At 44.1% G+C, this 24107-nt stretch overlaps 1 protein-coding gene across 5 annotated transcripts in view; it reads left to right on the top strand.

The window, feature by feature from the left end:
• Positions 1–14571, top strand: part of RAPGEF6 (Rap guanine nucleotide exchange factor 6) — a 133059-nt gene extending 118488 nt beyond the window's left edge. For all 5 annotated transcript variants that reach the window (XM_075056311.1, XM_075056314.1, XM_075056313.1 and 2 more), the window contains 4 exons: positions 2332–2557; positions 4514–5025; positions 8418–8729; positions 10377–14571. In XM_075056311.1, coding sequence (XP_074912412.1) covers positions 2332–2557; positions 4514–5025; positions 8418–8729; positions 10377–10402 — 1076 coding nt within the window. In that variant the 3' untranslated portion in view covers positions 10403–14571. The remainder of the gene's footprint in view (positions 1–2331; positions 2558–4513; positions 5026–8417; positions 8730–10376) is intronic.
• The last annotated feature ends 9536 nt before the right edge of the window (positions 14572–24107 follow it).

Raw genomic sequence — 24107 nt, forward strand, 5'->3', positions numbered from 1 at the left:
CTCAGTGGTATGTATACCAGTGGCTCCAGATGCCATATTATATGATCTCTGTATTTTTTACAAACTTAGTGGCATCAGTCTTCTGTATTAAGTTGTGTGTATCACTGGCGTGGCTTTTACACTGCCTGGTCATTTCACATTTTCACCTAATTGATGTAAATATATGGCAGTCCAGCTCAAAGGCACATGTAGGTAGAAATGAAGTGAGAAATCGAGTGATTGGCAGGAATTTGGGAAAAAATGCTTATCTGAGGACTGTGTCAACAGTGTATTAATGTGGTCTCCTGTAAAGAAAGACCATGTTTTGATTAATTTACAGGTGCTTGTTTACCTATACATGAAGCAGTTGATGATCCAGTATTTTCAAATAAAGGTTCTAAGTTTGTAAATTTATGCACATAATGTGAGGCATATCATAGACTCTGTTCTCCTAGTGAAGACAGGGAATATATTTCCTGAGGTGCAGTGGATTTGCTATAGAGAAACCCACTGGGAACTTAAAGAAAAAAATATTTAAATTGACAAACTCCAAAACACCACCACAGTCCTTAATCCAAGACCTTTTGCCCTCAGATAAAGAGGAACAAACCGCAACTGTGGGCCAGAGTTATTGGAAGCAAAAAGTTTTGAGGTTTCTTTATTAAAAAAAAAAAAAAAAAAAAAAAGGCAAACCGATTTAACAGACGGCTCCTGATTTTGTTGCCTGACAGCACAAGAGAATGAACTTTGATCTGCCTGTGAGATGGTGCATGGGCTTACCTAAAGAGATGAATACTCCAGAGAGCTTGAAATCTGAACATCCTAAATTTGCTGCTGCAACTGAAGGCCCATAACTCTATGGGGCCTGATGGGATTCATCCCAGGGTACTGAAAGAGTCAGATGATGTTATTGCTAGACCTCTCTCAATTATTTGTCAATGATCTTGGGACTCTGGAGAAGGTCCCAGTCAACTGGAAGCTAGCAAATGTTATTCCAATTTTCAAGGAAGGCAAGAAAGATGACCCTGGTAATTATAAGCCTGTCAGTCTCACTTCAGTGCCAGGTAAAATGATGGAGAAGATTATTCTGGGAGTTACTGAGAAACGCTTGAAAGATCATGCGATCATGAGTCAAAGCCAACATGGGTTCATGAAGGGAAGCTTGAAGTTCAGACTGAATATTAGGGAATAAGTTCTTCACTGAGGGGCTGGTCAAGCACTGGAACAAGCTGCCCAGGGAAGTGGTCATGGCCCCTTGCCTGTCGGTGTTCAAGAAGCATTCAGACAATGCTCTTGGATACATGGTTCAACTTTTAGGTTGCCCTGTGTGGAGGGAGACCCGGCACTAAACCTGAAGGACTTCAGTGTGGTTTCCCTCAGACCAGCCCAGATGCACTTTTCAGTTCATTTCAGTTCTTTCCCTGATTCTCTAAGGTCATCAAAATAAATGATTTAGGCAAGTTGTCCATGCTAAGGGCTTTTTCTGATGCAGCCTGGGGACAGGTGTCCCATCCGGAATCACTTTAACTCTACCAGCAGAAGTGTCTACAGGATATATGTAGCCAGAGCCCATGGAAGTCCCCAGTATAGTAGTCTCTTTTATATTCACTCCAGGTAATAGGAAGAGGAGGTGTTGGATATATGAGGCTGTATACATTTGTGTTTGAAAGAAGTTATTTGAGGCTAAGGGTAAGAAAGCAGAAAAAATGCATTATATATTTTGCCCTGAAACTGTTGAGGTCTTCAACTATTTCCCTTCTGCGGGAGCAACGCTGGTGTCTGGTCTAGCTCCTGCCAAAGTTGTATTTCCTGCTTTTACTTCCTTCTCTGTTAATTTTGGAACAGATTATAAAACTGAAGTGGACCATATGGCTAATCCCTGAGTGCTAATAGCTGGCTTTTACCTTAGTCAGCATCTCCTCATCCACTGCCAAAAACTTTTTTTGAGTCTCATACGACAGTAGGGCAGAGGGATAGTGGGAAATGCACTGCATTTATACTAGAGGACTCAGTGCCTGCAAAATTGGAGACATCTGATCCATCCACTCACTATTGATGCTGCAACTGTTGATCCTGTTTATGTAGGTTTAACCTTCTGGTCTGGAGAGTAGTGGAGTTGCAGGTAGGTTATTGGTGTCACCAGGCTTACATTAATAAACTACAGTGATAGATGCTGATAGGTGCTAGAAGCTTTAGTACCCTAAAAAGTTCAGTGGACCGATTGTATGTAAACAGGGTTTGATTGTTTTTTCTTTTAAATATCCTTGCTGAAATATGTGTGTCAATACTTTGTTGTTGTACCTAGTAAACTGGAATTGCTCTTTGACCAAGATGTTCTCTTCTCTCCTTTAGGCTACGCCCTCATACCTTCCACTAAATCTGATAACTTCTCGGATTCCAGTCACAGTGAGATTTCATCCCGCTCCAGCATTGTGAGCAACTGCTCAGTGGACTCAATGTCAGCAGCACTGCAGGACGAGAGGAGTTTGTCCCAATCTCTTATTGTGGTGGATTCGGGGGGGGCAGAGAGAAAAGAGCATCCTCAGCCGATGGCTGATTATGGGCAGCCGTGCCCCGGGTAAGATGCAACTGCTTTTGGTTGGGCTCGGTGTCCTGGTGTTAGAAAGGGTAACAAAGCTTTGGTCGGGACACAGTTATGCGCTCTACTGTGGTTATTAAGCTCTTGCTAGAAGCTGGAGTACTGGTTCCCCTGTATGGGAAGAGCTTGTTTTCCCAAGAAACTTGCAGTATTACTTGGGTAGACAACAGCTTGTTCCCATCGGTGGGGTTCAGATGGATGTCTTCTGCAGGAGACTGTGAATGTGTTAAAAGCTAGGACGATACTTAACAAATTAGTCCAGTAGTGAGAGACAGCAGAACAGGAATAGGATATTATCAGTTCTCTCTGAGTCAGCAGTGCCAATCACTTAACATACTCTAATGTGGTTTTTAAGGATTTTCATTATTATCATTTGTTGCTTAGTGGACTGGAAGCTTTCTGCTGCTGTCTTCCTCAGAGTTTCCACACACAAGGTCTTGTTACTTTAGTGCAATGAGAACTTGTCCTGAGACGCCACATCAAACTGGAAATTTTTGGTTTTGTCTTACTAGATGTTAAGCCTTGATCCATAGGATTTAAGGATTCCTTGGGAGAGCATATTCTGTTCTCAAATGTTGTGGATTCAAGTCAGTGGAGTTGCTCCTTACTAATTTTTATAGCTTATCTCTAAAGCAATATAAGGTTTTTATGATTGCACTCTATAAAGAGCTGTATGTTGTTTCTGTATAATTGATTATAATACACCAGTGTTCTGTGGTGGTCTCTCCCCTGTAAAAAAGCTTATTAGTGTATGCTTTGCTAAAGTGATGCAGCTCTTAAGAAATTAGTGATTCGGTTTATTTCATTGGGCTAAAATGGGAATTTAAAGATGTGCTTCATAAACAAAAATAATTCCCTTTTAGAAAAGGCATACACACACCGAGAGTTTAGTCAGAGCAGTAACAGTGTCCTGAGCGAAATGCCCCTTCATACTGGCTGTGAAAAGCCACCTTCAGTGGTGGTTGAAGTAGAGGGAATTGCACCAAGGACACTGCTGCCCTCTAAACTCGCACTTCTCTTTGCAAATTAAAAGCAGATTGTTCATGTTTTGTGGTTGTTCCTTTATGCCTTAGTTTCAGTGGGGTTTGGAGGGAAGAAAGCAGTTTTTATGCTAAACTTATAAAATAGAAAAGCAAGGGAAAAAAAGTTTGCACATATTGCAGAAATGTTCCTCGATTTCACAACGTGTCAGTAAACTGCTGAGGGATAGTGTTGAATTTTAATGTTGTGCTGCCCATGTGTTTGTGAACATAACCAGAAATAGTTAAGAGACTTGAATAATGTCTAGCAATCATAACTTCATGTATTCTAAATTCATGCAAACCTGGCTTTATTTTTTTCCCCGTAATGATGCATTGACAGCGATTAGAGCTTTTAGCAGCCATTTCTTGAAACAAGAAATTTTGTACTTGCGTTTTCAGAATCTGTCACTCCATTTCCACAAATGTTATTTATGCCCAATAATTCCAAATGTACTTGAAATACAACTACCTCCACTCTGTCTAAACAACTTTGTCGCTGCCATGGAAGGAGTTGGTTTTTATTCTAAACACTTATTTTGGTTTTAGTTTATAAATGCAAAGAAGGTGGTAGTAGCCTGAAACTAAGAGGTGATTACTCCTCTGCTTTCTCTCAGTCACTGTATTGCTGTAGTTGATAAAGGAAGGCTTCTGTGGACGAGATTTTTATGGATCTGTGGTCAAGCCTGTAGATGCCTGTTGCAGACTTCTTATTCCCTTGGGAATAGCTTCCCTGCTGCCATGTGCAGTAAAGAGTTGGGAATAATGGTGTCTCGTGTCAGTGTTCCCGTGTGCCTACCTATTTTAAAACCCCTTTAGTTGTCTTTTAAGTGAGATAATTGTCTCTGACTATGTCACTCTTACTGTAAAAGCTTATGAGTTGTTTTTTTCTGATTTCTGTTGCTTTCAAACATAGCTGGTCAATCAGCAGGCCTGCTCTCATCAGAGGGATGGCTTTCACGTCCTCCATGAGCAGCGAGGAGATCTCCCATGAACATATCACGGTAGAGGCAGCAGATAGCGGCCGGGGAAGCTGGACGTCATGCTCAAGTAGTTCTCATGACAACTTCCAGAATATCCCGAACCAGAAGAGCTGGGATCTCCTCAATTCTTACCGTCACACCCAGCTGGACGGACCTATAGCTGAAGTCGATCCCACAAACTGTTACTCTGAGGAGGCTTATTTGTATTCTGAAGCCTTTTCCAAAACCAACAGGCAGTCGAAAGCCAGCGTGGAGCTCGATCAGTCTCGGCAGAGCTGGGCCTCCTCCAGCTCGCTGTCGGACACCTACGAAACAAACTATGGGACAATTAAGCGGAGGGGGCTGGAGAACTCGACAGCAGAGCAGGCGGAGGTTTTGGACTCTAAACCAGGCGCTGATACAACTTACAAAACTGTTACTTCGAGTACAGAAAAAGGCCTGATAGGTAAGCCAAGCCAATAGCTTATGGAAGCTTCTACATCTGTTTTTCATTTTGATATTGAGTTGTTAAGAAATGACATCAGCAGGTCTGGGGGCTGGATGGCATGTTAAATTCAGCTTTACATGTGGTTTTAATCAGAACACTACGCAGACAGTGTGTTTTCAAGCCACCTTCTTTTGCGTTAGGAAAATTGAAATAATACACCTGTCCGCTTCCCAGTCACTTTATGGGTCTGCAGGAGAACTGTCTTCATGAAAATGTCAGGCAGTTCCTCTCTGTAGTATGGCCATTTATTTTTTTGGATGATTTTTGGAAACACTCGTCACTGTAGCAGACGTTCCTCTGGCAAGGAGCAACGAGCATGGCTTCTTGAAGTCCATATAATCCAGACTTCCCATGAACCCGAGAGGGAAGAGCACGACTGCTGAGAGGTGCAGAGCTCTCCCAGCTCTCTGGAGCTGAGGCACCTTTCATCCACAGGGCTTCTGTCTCTGGAAGCTTAAGGGCAAAGTGGATTCCCTTCCTGTCTTTGCTATGTTAAACTGCCATTTATTTGGTTATACAGCTGCAGTTTGGCTACATATGAAAGGAGAAAAACTTATAAAATGTGTTTTCAAAGATGCATAGTTCTAACGAGCAAGATGTTCTTTCCCTGACCTAGTGAGTTCAGCAGCCAGAACTAAAGGAACTGGGTTAGGAACAAGATAAAACATGGAGTGCAAAGCTTTCTAGACTATAAGTCAAGGGTGCAGCTGAAATGCAATTTAATTACTGACTAGATTGCTAGAGGGGTTTATGTTATCAAAGGTAATTACCTGAATAAACATCGCACGTAGGGTGGAGGTCTTGGATTGCAATCCTCCTCCTTGGCTTTATAGAAGAAAGGCAGCTTGGTGGAGCCTTGCAGAAAACTTGCTTACAGCTCACTCCTGGGCATGGCCTTTCAAAGCTGCTCATAAGCCTCCGAGTTGTTTTAGGAGATGACATGTTAGCTATTCAGTACATGCTATCTTTCCTCACAGCTCTTCCACTTTTTTTTAATTCTGTTAACATACTGCACCATATAGCTTGCCTCTTTGTGCAGTCATAGCACACTGGTAAGAAACACTCAGCAACGTGCTTCAGTAGAGCGTGCGTACGTCTATTTAAGCAAAGATCTGATAGAGGTGGATATAATTTCTAGTTTGCAAATGCAAATCTGTTAGCTATTCACCATCGTACAAGATGCCAAAGATACTTTCACTTTATTTCACCATTTGCTTATTCTCTATGAACAGCTTGTTGCCAGAGTCTGTAATGACTGCATGAGTTCAGAATATTGTAAACAAAAGAAGAATCTTCAGTTCGGTTGCTTAATGAGCGTTGGTGTTGAATAGTCCCCCAAAAGAATTGGCACAAGCTTTCTTACCTGAAAGCTTTAAAATGGAGCTGGAAAGGCACTGCCCACATACTAATGGCAGAATGTGGTCTTGGCATAATCCATAAATGCGGTGGCTTCATAACTTCACGTGCATCTCTGCCCTCTGCAACATCGAACGCTTCTTGCTGCAACCTTTGCTTTAGCAGCAGAGAAGTTGTGGAATGGTGACGTGCCATTGCTGTACATCCAAAGGGAAAAGCTTTTCTGTTAATTTACCTATAGTAGACATTAAAATTTATATTGCTGTCTTTCAGTAACATTTGCCTTAACCACTGTGTGGAATTTCACCCTATTTTCTTTACAAAGTGAATATTTGAGTAATCAGCTGCTCGGGAAGGGGGACTCCTTGCGAAAGGGTTTTGTAACCTCCTGAGGCCGTGGGTGGGTGTCAGAAATTATGGACACTTAATGCTGTGGACATTAAATGTTCTCGGAATGTTTTATTGTGATAGAATTTGTAACGTGTTATGAATGGGAGCTTTACAAAAGGGCACATTATTCCTACTTTTGTTATTACAGTAGGCTAGGTATTAGCTCTAGGAAGCCTGTAGCTTTCTCCATTAAAGGAGACTATACGCACCCTCATCAGTCCTCCTGCAAAACCGACGAAAACCGAACGTGCGGGGTTTGCTTGGAGGACCCAGCCCTTCTCCATCCCTTCAGGGAGAAGAAAGTCTCCTTCGCTTCCCCAGCTTTCTCATAGGGGGCCAGTTAAATGCTAGTTGAATGAAAATGATTCCTTTAAATCAGCAGTATAAATCTCTGCCTGTACCCACATGTATCTGCTAAAACCCAGACTATGTGGATTCAGTTTTCTTTATTTTCCTATAAGCCCAAGCATGAACCGAGGCCATCAGGTAGGAACCAGTTCTCGTTCCTGATACCAACACCCAGAATCTCGCGAGTCCAGAACACAATAAGAAATACTCCTTTATTTTCACCCTTTCACATTCTTGTAAGATAAGAGAATACTACAGTTGCTGAAATAAATGAAACTAATGAACGTGCAGTGTTTAAAATGTATCCACAAGAAGAATGCAAATTCACTCAACTAATAGATTTTAAAAATTACCCTAGCTTTGAAACCCTGCTCCTGTTGCAGCACGTACATGGAAAAAGCCCAATTTAACATGCACATGAGCCCCAGATCTGGGGGTGGGTGGGAGGGGAGGGAACTTAAAAAAAAGTTAAGCTTTGATTTGAGAGTCTGTGTGACCTGAACTGCTGATGAATGGGGAAGGAAACTATGGACATGATAAGCCATTGTTTACTGTTAGAAAATGCAAAATAAGGAATGCAGGCTCTATATACAGTTTGCCTCATAGAAGCAGTTTCATGTGATACTGGGTTTTTTTCGTCCTATAGAATGGCTGACTGGGTGGTTTTAATGTCTGATTACACGTGAATTGATACAGTGATATTTTATCATAATGAATTTCTGTTAAGCTACTGATGGGTGATGAAGTGGATGTTGTTGAAGTCAACCAACAGTTCTTGCTATCGGTCTCTCTAGGATGCTGTGCAAAGTAACTTCGGGCTAGTTCCCGTAATTTCTTTTGTTTCAATTTCCCAGCCTGTAACTGAGAGTGGGAGCAGCCTCAGCCGGCAGCATTGCCGTGCTGGCTCCCCGTCCGTACCGTGGAGCTCCTTGGCATCCCGCGGTGGAGCGGTGCCACAGGAGTGTAATGGGCACTGCTATTGCAAGTTGAATGTGGAGAAGGTTATAGTCCTGTTTCCACTCAATTGGCATCTTGCCTAACGAGTTCACAGGTTCTGTTGCTACTCTGACTTCTTAAAATAAGTAGAAAACATAAATGAAAGCATAAATACCTGCTGCTGTCGTTATAACTGGTGTTTCTGCATTTGCATTTTGTTATCAGTTTCTGTTTTGCCATTGTAACATTTCATGATTTTTTAACGTTTTGTTTCCTTTGTTTTCTTCTTTAACATTTCCATTGCTTATTTCTTGTGCCAGTGTACTGTGTCACCTCACCTAAGAAGGACGATAGGTATAGGGAGCCACCGCCCACCCCTCCGGGATATATGGGGATTTCTTTAGCGGACATAAAGGAAGGATCGCCCCACCACCCACACCTAAAACCTCCAGACTATAGTGTGGCAGTGCAGAGGTCAAAGATGCTGCACAGTGACCTCTCTAGACTTTCATCAGCTTCTCTCGGTAGTGAACCGGTGGCCTGTATTTCATCGAAGATGCCTCAGTGGCATAGTCGGCAGCCGTCCAACCCCAAACTAGCAGATATGACTGACGCAGATAGTGAAGAGGATGGTATGTGCAACACCTGACTCGGTAGATGTTAAGTGAACTGCTGTGTGAATCTGGTCTGTGCAGTGTTTACTTCCCAACGATGTTCTGGGCTTTCTCTTGGTCATTCTTGGAGATTAAAACTTGATTAATCTCTAAATAGACAAATATGTTTGTATGGCTGTATACACATGCATACATGTATGCATGTATATACATGTTTTTAAAAAAAAAAAGAATGCCTTCCTTGTAGAAAAAGCATGTTGACACCGAACAGACTCTAAATTATATATAAATAAATATATATATAAATATACATATGAGATCTCCCAAAGCACAACTGAGACACTTAAGAGCATGTAGATACTATGGATGGGTTTTTTTCTTTAAAATCTGTCCCCTCTCCGTGGTGATGATGACTTTAAGGGACGCTGTCAGGCTATAAATTACATGCAGAAAAACTCCAGCCTCTCTGGGTTGATTAACTGATGTCCCACTGTTTTAGAATGGTATCAGGATGATGACCTAAACCGAGTATTTTGAATTTGGATTTGGTGGGGCATTATACATTCTTAACTCATTTCACATTTGTATTCTCATATGCTAGCATTAAGCCGCCTTATTCTTCAAGAGAGATTTCTGGAGACTGATTTTAAAAATGTTGAACAAAATAACAGTGAATTTCTGATCTTCTGAAAAGTGCATTTGAGAAAACTTGACTTCTCAGCCCAACTTGGCCTGACAGTGTCTCTTCCACTTAAATTCTTCATGATCTTGTTTGAAGCAACAAACAACGCTGCCGAGCACGGCAGGTATCGGGTGACCAAAATTGCAAGAGGTTTTCCTGAAAAAGACTGCTCTTACATTGTGTCAAAGCTAACTTCAAGTTAGGGGAATTTCTACTTAATTGTGTATCTGCTGATTTGCTTTTAATACCTATGCACTGATGCAATCTCTCTGTACCCTTTGCTAGTGAACTCATATTTTATTAGAATATTGTGGTCGTTTCCTTCAATTTCAGTCTGGCTTAAAATGAGCGTGGATTTACATTAGAACAATTTCTGATGCAAAATGATCCCATCTTGGCCCTTTAAAATATGTAAACAGTATTTAACATATATATTACTACTTCAATTCAAATTTACGGTAAAATGTAAAGTTACCCAGCATTAATTCAGTTGTGATATTAAATGTTTTTGATGTAAAAATAAGGAAGTAATTGCTTCAAACATTTTAATCCAAATTTTTCTAAACTAAATTTAACCATACACTTTTAGATACACCTATTTTTAAAGTGCTTGGTTAATTTTATTTGGGATACAATGCTCACTGCATGATGGGAAGTAATTTACTGGCTTTTCTCCCAAACCTGTAGCTTTTGGCATATTGGGAGCTGCATGCTAATAATTTTTGGAGGATCTGGAATTTTCTGTTTTGCAATACATCTTTATTCTGTGATTACAGTACCTCAGACTACTTGAGGATTTGATAAAAGGTGATAATATATTGTGGTCAGTGATTAAGATGGTGAAAACATCACGATGAATTAGTGAAGTCTTCACAGAACCACTGTAATCAAATAATAACTGGGTACTGTTCTGTACCTTCTGCATCCGAGGCAGGGGGCTGATGGAATAACTTTTTTTTTCTTTTTCCTTTCTTGTTTTGCAGAAGATGAACAAGTATCAGCAGTCTAACCATTGGGCTATTTATGTAAACCACTTCACAACACAAGGGATGTGGGGAGAAGGACCACATGATTCTGTTAGCGAACGCTAACAACTTGCTGCTACTAACCTCAGACGTTGCGTTTGCCTCTGTCACGGACGAGATGGAACGGGTTGGATCACGTCTCGCTACCTTACTTCAGTCTACCACCGCCTAAGAAAGCTATTTCTGCCTGTGAAATAGAAAACCGTTTTCAAGGAGCGTACTGACTACCCGGATACCCACGTTGGTATCCGGAGATGGACCAGGCTTCATGCATTTGGGAGGACCAGTTGTCACCACCACTTGAAACTTGGAAGCATTCTTCTGTATGATACCATATAATCCTTTGGTAGTTTTCCATCGTCATTATTTTCTACATGACCATTATAAGTCTAAGAGTGTTATTTTATGAACTTGAAAAAAAAATATATCAAAATGTCAGCAAAAAGCAAAGGACATTGCTGAAGTATCTGAAAATAATTTATTAATTTAATTTTTTTTTTATGGTAATTTCCTTTATTTGTGTTGGCAGTGCTCTGGTTGGCTAATATAAATGTTTAGATAATGTGGTAGTAAATTAGCTACACATAAACTGTCGTGCTCTCAAACACAGAAAACTAGAAACGGGATGTTATCAGGTGCAGAAATACATGGATTTTAAAGTGGTTTTAGATTAAATATAAATAGAGCACAAAGCCCCGCAGAGCGGCGTGTGTCAGGCAGGCAGCCCTGCCGTCTGCTGCTCCCCTCCTACACGGACACAGCAAAACCCCTCCGCCCTTGAAGTATTTTTGGAAATTTTTTAGCTGCCAGCCAACTGAGGCAATAGTTGGCGCTCTGCTCTCCTCCCCTGTTAAGTAATCATTTGAAATATGGAAGCCGTAGCTCACAGGGAGCTGTTAGAGGAGTTTGAAGCTTTCCCAAAAGAGCTTAAACCAGGTTTTGCCCTGCAGAGTTCAGCATGCAAAGCGTGTTGCTAGAAACCAAAACTAAACCGTGTGTTGTGGGTTTTAAGATCATCCCACGCATTCTGGCCTTTTACCAGAGTTGCACAGGATTTAGGTGCAAAGGTTATCTTTAAAAAAAAAAATAAATTATAAATCACCTTCATTTCACAGTAAACTTTGTGAAACTGAGTATTAAATGACATAATGCTTATATAGGAGTATAATGCATTTTATGATGGGTTAAAAAACCCAGTTGTGTTCATCTGGAAAATACAGGTGATCTCAAAACATTTTGGTTTAAATCCTAGGTAAAAATCCTGGTGTTGCTGATGTCAGTGACAGTTTTGACTTACAGCCAGCCAGTATTAACGTGTGATCCTCTAGTTTGACTATGGTCAAATAAATTGGTTGTTTGATTTTGCTTAGCCAGCCAGAGCGCAGAGGGGTAAAACTGGAAATACCTGCAGCTTCTTTCTTTCTTTCTTCTAGCACATGATGCCCCATTCTAGTGTTAAAATTGGACATGAATGTGTGAATATGTATTTAAACATTTAATTGTAAATCTTTGTTGTGATGTTTACAGCCTAAGCTAGAAAGAAGATGTTTGTCATTTTTACAGTGCCTCAAAAATGATTTCTATATCCATAGTTGTGAAGAGCTTTAAGGTTTTTTTTTTTTCTGTATGTGTGCAGGGGGTGCAAGGTGAATGCAACATTTTCTGAAAACGACACAAGTACCAAAAACAACCCAAAGCCTTTGATGTGCTTTCCCCATAGCAGCTTGGGACTAATGAAACTGGGTGAATGTGTATGGCCCAGCCTGTGTCTGCATTCGTAGTGGTGCCAGGTTCAATATTACCATGTGGCTGGAACTTACCCATATTGATTGGAATTTGGAAGACATAAATGAACAGCGGTGCTGAGGAAGGGATGCCCAATTCATAACTAATTGGTCGGCTGTATGAATTTTTGGCACAAGTATCTGAGGAGCAAATGGTTGAAAAAAATATATTAAAAAATCAGTTGAGGTGTATCATAATGAATGCATTTTGCTTTTTCGAGGCCTTAATGAATATAATGAACCTGCACAGGCCTTAATGAATAAAGATTAAAGTGTTAAAGCAATGCAGGGCAGAGCGATTATTTTCAGCACATGTAATGTTGATAATATAACTGTTAAATTGATATTTTTGTGGGATATAAATCCAAGTCCTAGCAATCCCACCGTCAGCTGTAGTTTCTTGTTAACTTTTTTCCGTGGAGTGCGCAACAGGCTTCGTGTTTTGTCAGAAAATCATCTGTGTTGTGCCAGGTAAATTAAATCATATGGTTCCCGTGACCTCGGATGTTGAGCTGTAGTTTATTTCAGCCCGTTGAACAAAAGTGTAAGGGATGAGGGGTTGTTACTAAAGCGACTTCCTTTGTCCCCCAAAACACGATAGTGCTGTCTTTGAGGGTACAGGGAGCGGGGTTGGGGTCTCCTCTGGCAGCCAGAAAGAGCAGTTGAATAAATCACCCATTGAAACGTGGTGTTTGCACATCAACAGCATCCGTCTGTTCTGCAGGGCTTTTCAGGACACTGAAAAGTTTTTAAAGTAAGTGAAAGTCTCGCTAATCATATTTTCCTAATATCCAATACAGCTGGTGTAAATAAATCATGCATAAACTATGGACAGATGAGCTACTACTTCTGCTTCTCCTGCCTCGCACAGTGTGGCTTGCCTCTGCTGGTCCTTGCTGGGATTTTTGTTTGTTTGTTTGTTTTTAAATCAAACGATCACATTGATCGGGGCCGATAGCCAAATGTAGTGTGTCTGGTATGGATTTGAAGAGACATTATCCCTTTTTTCAGTAATTCAAACAGAAGTAGGGTGGTGGTTAGTACCCGTTGTACACTGCTTTACCGAAGTGATGTCTTCTGGATCGCAGATTTCTGACTTGGTACCTCCACCGGGTTCCTCTGACTCGGGCTCTGATTTCGATGAACAGTTAAAATGCCTCGTGCCACGTTCTTCCACTGCCATACCTTGGTTTGCTCGCTTTCTGCTGTTTGTTTGCTCTTGACTGGCGGGTGAAAGATATGTTTCAGCTATTTGTGATTTAACCATACAGTATTTCATTATGGTTTATTGATCTTGAACTTCCAAGTAATTCCCAAAAAAGCAGTGCGGTTTTGTCAAATTTAATTGGCCTCTCCATTTGCAAAAAAAAAAAAAAGAGATCACTGAGCCTCTGAGTACTGGTTTCATCTCCCAGATACACAAAAAAAAAAAAAGGAAAGGCAACGTCTGCAGATAATTTGCAGTACACGTTTTTTGCAGTGTGGACATGCAGGAACGGGTGGACGTTTGCTAACAAAGGGCAGCGTGCCGCTTTCCTGGCTCCTTTGTTTTGCCTTCACTTACATTAGGAGTTTCACAGAGGTGAGCAATGCTTCACGGGGAGATGGTCAGAGCCTGGTGTGCTGAGGGCTGCCTGCACCCTGCCTGCACCCTGCCTGCACCCGCTGGAGGCGAGGGGTGTCCCCATTCCCCAAGGACTGAACCTGCCAGCGATGCCACTTGCCGAAGGAACCTGCGTGGTATCAGTGGTGTTGCAAAACCTCTCTTTCATCATCTCCTAGGTCATTTTGTCGCAGGTAACAGTGGAAATATGAACCTGTCATTTAAGTTTTTATAAAACATTAGAATTAATTTTTTTTTTAAAGGATAAACTCACCACTGCCTTTGCAAAAACAGAAGAAAAAAGGGATACTCTCTCTTTAGAAAAGCTTTACACATTATATTTTAGAACGCTTGTATAGAGGGTGATCTACCTTGAATTCCCAACCCAGCTTTTGCTTATGTTGTGCTTTTTATTGTTTTATCTTTATTTTTGATATACCTGGAATGCAGTTTAGCTTGGTATTAATTAAATTCTAAATATGTGAGCATATTGGCAAAACTGCACAGATGTAATGATATTCCAATAGCAATTGTACTGCACAAGTCAGTGATTGTAAAGTATTCTGTAACAAGCAATGTTTGTCTCCTATTTTTTGATACCTCTTAACACTTATGTCTTTTAGAAAGACAGTGCCTCTGTATGCTTTTTGTATTTTTACTGAGTGATTGTAAATATTTGTTATATTTTTGGTTAAGAGAATGTTTAAAAGTACTGTTTATTATCCAATCTATTAATATGTTGGAATCAATAAACAATCTACATATATTAATGGTTTTCAGCAGATCTTTTCTGGCAGCTGGCGAAGGATGGGAGTCGAGTTGGTGCGGAGCTGGGGAGAGCCAGGCAGGAGCGTTGCTCACCCCGGGCTCGGCAAGGAGCAGCCGCTGAGTGATTTTATTTTTTTTATTTTTTTTTTGTCCTCGCAGTGAGTGATGGCCCCTCAGGTTTTGGCTCAGGGTCCAGCCAAGTTTGGGGTTGGCCCCCTTTGCTGTGCGGTGGCTGGGGATGCTGGGGACACTGGGACTGCAGGGGTGTCTGCGGGGACCGGGGACTCCCTTGTCCCAGCGAGGGACAGAGACAGACAGTCCGCTGGCCACAGCAGCCTCCCTGGGTCAGGAAAATGGCCTCTGGGCACCAAAAAAGGGGAGCGAGAAAGGGGCCGCATTTGGAGCCTGTGCCCCCACCGCAGCACCCACTGCTTGGTGCTTCGTACCTCTCCTCTGCGGTCCTTCACCATCCTCCCTGCCTGTCCCGCACCCCCGGAGCATCTTGTCCCCTTCCTCCTGCATCTCCCCACCTTCCTCCTGCATCCCCCTGCCCGCGTAGATGCTCTGCAGGCAGCCCTTTTACCTTCCTTCGTCCCCCTGCAGATCCCGGCTCCATCCTTCCCAGCACCGTGCTGGAGCCCTCGCTGGGATGCGACCCAGGGAATCATCTCGGGGACACCAAGGCCCGTGTGGACCCGCGGGGAGGTTCTGCTCACGGGGACACGGACTCGCATCTTCCCTCCTTTCTCCGGGTCCTGCCCTGGCACGGCTGCCCCAGCCCCAGAAAAACCAGAGTGGTTTGAACGAAGCCCGGGCGGCCTTCTGCGCCTTGGAGACTGTCACACCCTGTAAAATACAAAGAAAGATGTGTGCAGGGAGCGAGGGTGGAACCACCGAGCTGAAAATACTCCTTTTTCCCCCATTTTTGCTGGCTGATGTGCTGCTATGGGTGGGACGGGCAAGGGGAGCAGGAGCTGTGGCAGGGCCAGCCTCTAACTTCATGTTCCCTCTATTTATTTACTGATCAACCAAACAATAAGCTACATGGGAACCTTATGGATAAATACCTTTTTTGTTTTTTTGTGTTTTTTTGTTTTTTTTTTTTTTTAGGGAGCGTGGCACTTCGGTAAGGCGTACACGCTGGCAAGCAAAGCCTGCAGCTTCTTGTCGTTTGCTTCCCCAGTGCAAATAGCATTTTCTTCTCCCCCTCCCTGTGCAGCCCCTTTCCTGCCCCGTACGTGGGGATGCGGCCGCACACGCGCTGCCAGATCAGATGAGAGTTGAGCTTCATTTCCTTCATCTCCTTCACCGTCTTATTTCCCCCACTGGGGCTTTTCAGGTTTGTTCTCGGGGATCTCTGATTTCAGGCAGTTTCTGGGAGGTCGTTAGCTTTTTTTTTTTTTTAATTTTTTTTTTTTTTAAACTTCTGAAAATTACCGTTCTTAAAAAAAGGAAAAAGAAAAAAGAGCTGCCACAAGAGGACAGCATTGCCTGTGGTTTTATCAGCACCTTTGCTAAATCCCCTCTGCGGAGGCCGGGCTGGTGCAGTTTGGTCCCCGCGATGCTCAGCCAGCACCCAGCACCCTCGGGGGTGACAGCGGGGACTTTTCGGGGTTTGCCCATCACCCTCCAGCTGTGGCGGTGGCTGCGGGGACAACGCGGGTCCTGAAACCGCGAGGTGCGGGAGGACACGGGGTCTCAGCAGGTCACTTCGCTTTTAGGATTTTTCCAAGGCTGGCTGGTACATGTTCTAGATTTCCTCCTCGTCCAGATGATCTGTTCTCATCCGTAATATTTATCCTGTGCCCTTTTCTCCACTCGTCCCCATCTGTCTGCGGGCTGGGAGGTTGTAAAGCTTTTCTTCCTGCGGGTCTGTGCGGCAGAAACATCAGCAAAGTGGTGGGACAATCTGTGAAGGCAGCAGGTAGTGCTCGGGTCTTACTGGAAAGTGTAGTGTCATTATGGCCGTACTGCGGTGAGCAATTTGTTGTGTAAAATCAAATTAAGAAGAAGCAGTTTTATTAGTGAGCATTTCTGCTTAATGAGTTATTTTGATTTTGGACTTTTCTTCTATTTTTTTTTTTCCCCCCCTTTTAGTGGCTTTAAAAACTATTCGGCACAGCCCAATTTGTTGCTGTTCGTTTATCTAAATTTACTTTAAGCAGGTGGAAGCAGGCACCCTCGCCCCGACGCAGTTTCAGCCTTGCCTGGGTCTGACACTGTCCTGCCTTCCCCCCCTGCGCCTCGGGAGCGCGGATTTACAAAACCTGGGCTGCGGGCAGAGCGTGGCAAACCCCTTTTTGCAACAGGCTTCAGTCCAAAAATCACCGTAGTGTGCGCCGGGCTCAGCAGGAGGAAAGCCCAGACCTGGCGATGGAGGCGGCTGCCACCACCCATCCCAAACGGGCATCGGACCCCGGCCACCCAGAGCCGCTCTCACGGGACCCGCGGTCCGGGGTCTTCAGCCCCGACCTTCTCTCCGAGCCGCTGGGAAAGTCTCCGTCCCCTGCCACGGGGTGGGAACCCAACGCACGACGTGCTGCATCCCTCCCCACCCCCAGCTTTCCGTTTCCAAGCCTTCGGATTAGACCTGCGGGTCTCGGAGGGACGGGTAATGCTGCTTGCATTAACAGCTTCATATTCAACGTGCTCGAGGTCTCCGGGTCACCTGAAATAGCAGTCAGTGCATCAAATAGCTGCCGACCTAAACTTGAGTTTCATTCACCGAGGGCATTCAACCAATGTATTTTCTAATTTTCTGCTGGAGAGCAAGTATCAATCAGATTTTATTGGGAAGAATTACTAACTGCTTGTTAGACTGCGGTAATGCCGTGTGTTCTGTGCTCGAAGAAAAGTCGAGAATTGTCCCTCCAAAGTAAATGTGAAATGAGACATTAACCCCCTCTTGGAGCACAAAAGACTACTTAATTTAGCAAATGTTGCCTGCTAAAAACTGCTTTCTGTTTGCTTAAAGGGAGAAGCGAGGAGACCCACTGGCAGCAGCGGGGCCGGCAGCCCGAGCTGTCCCCACCGCCCGGGGGGGTCGTGGCCAGCGGGGCTCTGCAGGCAGCACCAGTCAGAGGTTTTCAGCTGTTTCTCATTTATTAAGAGGGTAAAATGTGCCTGAGATGACCGTGCTTGAGTACGGGGAGTGCTAAACCCCACCTCTGTACCGCTCTCTTCTCCTGTGTCCAATTCCTGCGCTTTTGGGGCTGGAGAAGAAGCGTTTCTCCTCGTCCAACCCCAGTTCAGGAGGAGCGCTTTGAGCCCGTGATATTTTCACCGTGTGCTTTAAGGCTGTGGCATCAGGTCTTGTGGTTTGTCCCAGAATTTGCAGTATTTTTAGCTTTCCTGAAGATCCAGGTCCTGGAGGCACGTGATGACATGAACTGATGACATTTTTTGGAGGCATGTAAAGCAGCTCTTGTTGCTATGCGGAAAACCTTGAAAATGCAAACTATAAAAAGTATTCTTAAAAAAAAAAATGAAGGAAACGAAACCCCATATTTATTTAACATCCCCCTGGCTCTCATCGTTGCTGGGCTGCAGGATCCCGGTGCTGGCTTCCTGCAGCCCCGTTGACCTAAAAGCACGATGTCTTTTCCCGGGGTATTGCCCTAGAGACTGTTCTTTTTCTGGGTGAGCCAAGTTGTTTGTATGAGGCGAATGTTAAATTGGCTCCACAAGCATTTCTGTTCGTTCCCCTGTATTCATCAGAAGAGGAGAGTAATTACCAGTGTGACAATGCTGCAAGTCAATCTTGGCTTGGGAGAGATGAAGAAAAATGGTAATAACTGAATTTCAAATGTAGATGTAGTTGCATTTAACACTTATGAGCAGCAATAAAGATGAAGATTGTAATTGTATCTGCAATTTCAAACCTCACAACATAATTTTATATACTCAAACATCTGTTTTAGGATCATAGCTGAGAGTGTCAGATAATTGGCTTTTTTTTAGACCTATCAGTTAGGCACCATCAAGTTTATTATAAATTCAAACTCATTTATTAGTAAACACGACTTGTGTTGAACAACGCCGCAGTGCAATAGTCCTGGGGACGGTGAGTGCGTTTGGAGCAGCAGGAGCCCCCTTCGCCGTTCGGCAGGATGCTGATACACGGCAAAACTCGCGGCTCCTCGAGGGAGAGGGCGGCCGACAGCGCTGACCCTCCCGGGAAGGTGCCGGTGTTTTACCCGTCCTCTGGGAATTATGGCTGGCAAGCGTCGGGGAAGCCTGATGCAAACCTGGGAAAAACTCTTCTGGGATATCGGAGGTTGATGGAGACCTTCGGGACCTGCTTGCCCAGGATTACGAGCACGCCTTGCCTCCACCTCGGTGTATCATGTTTTTGGGAACACACAGCACTAACGCAGGGCTGCAACGCGACGCCTCCTTTGCTTTCCCTCATTTTATTTTCTGTATTAGTCATAAAGCTGATGGAGAGGAAGGTCTCGTGCTGGGCTCCTGCTTGGGGGACCAGAGGGGTGGTGTGGGGAGGTTTCGGCAGGACCTGGTGCCTTCACCCCGCGCCAAGCCCGGGAGATGCCGTGCAGGCGCCCGTCCCGGCGCTGGCTCTCCGGGCTGCTCCTGCGAGTGATGGAGTTTCTGAGGAGCAGCAGCACCCCATGATTAGATGCCCCCAGCACCCCTGTGGGTGCTGTGCAAGTTGTTTTATCTGTGCTATTTCCCAGCCGTCGCACGGCGGGATGCTGAAAACTCTCCTTGCTTCCGCGGCTTCGTGCCAGGCAGGCTTTCGTTCTCTCTGCAAGGGCTTTTCACCCGCAGCGTGGTCCTTTCCCTCGCCCCGCGGGGCTGTAGCGTCGTGCCCTGCCTCCGAGCTTTTGGCTCGACAAGAGCCGTTGCGCCGATGCCGTGACTCAGGGTCTCGCTGAGTAGCCGCGGTGCCTGGGAGACGCACCTCGGCCATCCGCCTTTGCCATCTGCAGAGGGAAGTAATTAAATTTAATAGAAGTCACCCTCGATTTTACAGCAGTAGTAATTAAATGTAATTGGAGATGTGACTTCTAAACAAGGCCGTATGTTTTTTTCCAACAGTACGTTTGACATCAGGAAGAACAAACAAATAACCAAGGACGTGCAGGAGCGGTGTACGGAGCAAAGCTGTTATTTCACCCGTCTCCGTCAGTCGTGCCCGTCACAAAACGTGCCTCTACCCCAGCTTAATTAAATGATGCTACTGGCCAGTAATGGGTGACAGAAATCCACTGGTGTTAGAGTACCTTGTGTATCATCAGCAAAGCAATGCTTTTAAAAATAATAGCAGAAGCCAAGAAAGTTCTTGGATTTCTGCTGCCCTTTCTCCGGAGGAGGCTGTTCCAGCGCAGGTCTCCCTGCACAGGGACCGAGGGGGAGGCACTTCGTCGACTGACTTTGCTGTAAAACCTTTGCTGCTTTGAAGAGCCCTTAGTGACTGAAGCACATATTAAAAATAACGTAAGTGTCAGCTAATTATACAGTTTAAAACTAAAAATCTGGCCTTTGGTGATGGTGTGGTTTTCAGAAGTGCAGAAACCTGGTCAATTAGAAATCAGCCAATTAAAAAGACTAAATATGGCATAAATAAAGCTCTCCTCCGCAAGCCTAGGGAAAATATGCACCAAAAAATTAGGTAACTGCTGCTTCCATTACCCGTGCCCTTTCCTGCCATGTGGAAATGTCATCTGTGGCCAGAAGGAGCCCTGGTAGCGGGGATGGGGACGGCGGTGCTGGCACTCCCTGTCAAGTACCCTCCGTTGTCTGAACTCGTGAATGCCAGCCTGGAAGGTGTGAGCTGGAGCTTCATGGGGAATTAAACACGCAGCACAGCCCTGGCCTTCAAAACTGGGAGCTGCGGGGCGTGATTTATTCGCAGTATTTATTATTGCATGGGAATAAAGGAGCCCAACCTGCGGTCTGGCACCACGCAGATCCGGGATGGACAGCAGTGCTGGGGCAGAAGGTTTGCGGCTAACCAGCTGCAGCAAAGGCTGGGAGGACTGAGGAATGTTCTGGCTTAGTTCTTTAATCTGAATCATTTTTGCACAGATGGCTAACCCGGCAGTTCAAGAAGTTCGGCGCTGTGGTCTGCGTGCCGGTGTTTGATACCAGGTATTTACATGGGGGGTGTGTGTGGCCGAGTAACGCAAGAGCAAATGACCTGCGGGCATCGTTAAATGTTTCATCCAGTCTTGTCAAGCAAGAAAAGCGACTGCGGGAGGAAGACCCGCGGTGCGTGTTAAGCCAGGTCTGCCCGTGGTGCTTGCCGCTGACTTTGGTTTTGGGTTGGCTCCGCTTTGTACGGCAGCCGGGTACTGGGCAGGGGCGTCCGCTCCGTCACCGCCGATGCCTCTGGCAGCCAGGACTGCGTGCAGCGAGTATCTATAGCGTGCCAGGTTTTTTCAATGGGCAAATGATGTGTGGCCAGCTTGAATTCTTCAGATCAATAATTCAGTGACAGGCAGCTCGAGCGCTTGGAAATAACATTAAGCCCGACATAGTTGTTCTGCTTATTGCAAAGGATCGAAGAAACACCGGAGCCTGAATTGCTGAGCTCTATCACCATGTCACACCGTAAGTGTGAATATTAAGTGCTGTGGGAGAACAAGGCCATCTGTGTACGTGGCCTCTTTGACAAGTGAAGAGGAAATGCTGAACTCTCAGACTTGCCAGTCGCTGGGGAATGGACGCGGGAACTGGGACCGATTTCCACTGCAGTGCCGTACCTGGTCACCAGGCCCATCCGTGCTCCTTCAAACAGCGGGAGGAAGGATGCAAAACCATTTCTAAAAGAATTAGGAGGATTCTAATCTTCCTTATTTTTTTTCTTTTTTTTTTTCCATCAGTTTGCATCTTCTTGAAGAAAAGCAGCCTCTCCTGGATGCTTTGTGGGTAGCTTTGCTCTAGACACATTTCAGGTTAAGCAGCAGAGAGTAAGGTGCAAATATGTCAAGGTTTTCCTGATTTAGCTCCACTTTGGAAGGAGCAGGGAGGGACAGCTGAATGGCACCAGTTTGTGGTGAGACCCTAATGTGCTTAGCTAAGTTGTCAAGGAGAATTAGAGCAGTTCGACATCATGGAGCACTATTCTTAAATCCTGTTTCTGCTTCTCACAAAAATCAAGTGTTTCAATGACAAAGTAAAATCTGTTTTGACACACTTCAGGGGTTTGGGTTGTGTCCCCCTGCTTTGATTTTGTTGCCTCAGTTTCAGACACTAGCCAGGCAGGGTGATAAGACAATAAATGGCAGAGCAAAAGGAGAAAGCCTTCCCATTGCTCGAGTCGTGCTATGGTTTGATGGGGATTTGAGGATTGGGAGCAACAATGCTAAACTGGCGTTGCTTTGGTGCCAAACCTGGCCAGCCTCCTAGGAGGCACAAGGCTGAATATTCAGGCTCAGGTGTTGGAGGAATTTCCCAAGGCAACAAGTGACTTGAGTTTCTCCATGGTGTTTGAGTCAGTGTAGGCTCCCAGAAGCCACAGAGTCAAACCAAGGTAAACGCCTGTCAGGTCTTTTGGGACGTGCAGCGGATTTCCAAAATGTACTTGGTCTTGGTAGCTGCCTATGTTAGATCTGGGTGGGTGGACAGTGGTTTTGGCATCCCTATCATTGCTTATCTGCATCCTAAAGCACTTCAGCACTTCTGGTTTGAAAGACTAAGTCACGTCTGAAGATGGGAATTGAGATTCTGAAAGCCACTTAGAGGTATTACCATATTCTTAAAATTTCTATTTGTAAGCAGGATTTTTTTAAAAGAACCAGAGCATAACACAAGAGCCTGATTGCTGCGGCAGCTCGGCGATGAGGTTTGTGCGCAGCATCGTCTGCTGCCTGCGAAGAGGCTTCCTGAACTGGAGAGGCAGAGCTACAGCGAGCTGGTGCTGGGCTAAAACGACATTACTGTTCGTTCCCTGCTGCTAGCTGTCAGTGGTCATACGGGTGAGAGCTGTAAATGTGAGATTTGAAAGTGGTGGAGGACCTCAGCAGCTATTAAGAGTTTCTTTTCTATTCCTAGAGAAATAAGCCCTGGATAGAGAATGCAATCCTTTTACATTGCAATATCTTCTGTGAGCTGCAGGGAATTTGCTTGCCTTATGGACAGGATCCACCGTAAGCTCCTTTTCCACTTAGGCTGATGATATTTGCCATGCATCAGAACAATATTTGATCTCTATCTGGGGTTTTTTTCATCCCCCAGAAGACACAACTCTTACATTCACGTTCATGAAATTCAAATGCACAGTGAGTCGAGCAAAAAGATCCTGTGGCACAAAGTTTGCGGAGAGCTTACAGGGGAGTTGTTTACAATTTTATTCCAGATCATGCATTTAATCCAGTGTAGCTGGTTTTTAAATGATGCCTCTTCTAAGACATATTTAAAAAATAATACTCTTGGCCATGTTCTAGCCAAAGAACAAATAAACAGTGCAATACCTGAAATGGTTAAATTATTGATGCAGCTTGGGCTTCCTCTCTTTCCTTTTGCATTTTAGTTTTTCTGACTTCTGTTCTTTTAAAAGCTACTGACAGCTTTGAAGCTTCAAATTGTTGTCTTTGGGAAGCAAATGCCAGGGGAGGAATTTAAATATTGCTTTTTCTAATTGCTGGGAAGTGAAGGTTAAGCAAGATAATCAGGCGTTGGGTAGAGCTGGCAGATGACAGTCATTGCAGATATAAAAGTCTGGTGTCAGTTGTGATACGGTTTAACGTTGTAGCAGTAGTAAAACCGGCACAATGTCATTAGAGTCTTTATAGGACAAACATTTCAGAAGGCGGCTCTATATCCCAGTGATGTCTGTGCAAACACTCCTGCTCACTTTTAAAGCTTGAATAAAATCCAACATGACTGCTAAGCTAGTCGTAATGTCTCCAAGGTCAGAGGAAACTCCCCGTAGGAGCTTATCTGTGTAAAAGGAAAAAGAAAACACTCCACCAAAAAGCCAAACTAACCCTGATGCCTAAAGAAACAACGTAATAAAAGCCTGCATAAAAAGTGAAGGTTTGGATAGCTAAATTATGAAGGAACATGTCTTTTTTTCCCCCATGGAATATGAACATCAGTACTGAGCTCAGCAGTTGAAATGACTCTATTAAATGCATGTTGACTTCTGTCCTTCAATTGTTTTGTCTTTAAGCTGTATCTATATGTATATCTATATAATACAATACATATTTATTTGTTTGGCTTCTTGCGGCTTTTTAATAGATGTCATTTGCCTTTGAATGGAGATTTTCCTTGGTGATGACTCTCCATCACCGCTGTTAGCAGCCTTTGCTGACTAATCAAGATGTAGCTTTGTCCCGTTCTTGTAGCTGGAGGGTATTTTTGCAGCTCTGTAGGGTTTTGTCATTCATTTGGATGCTTTGCCAGTGTGTTGTGCACCTGTACAATGTCAAATACATATTGCCCACAGCAGCATTTAATAGACTTCCTGATGTCAATGTAAAGTCAATAACTCAAGAACTTAATTGCAGGACATGTCTGGATGCTGGCTCACCTACGATTTTTTCTGTGTCAAATAAGTCCCAATCT

Source organism: Buteo buteo, chromosome 24 (genome assembly GCF_964188355.1).
Source record: "Buteo buteo chromosome 24, bButBut1.hap1.1, whole genome shotgun sequence".
Taxonomy (NCBI): domain Eukaryota; kingdom Metazoa; phylum Chordata; class Aves; order Accipitriformes; family Accipitridae; genus Buteo; species Buteo buteo.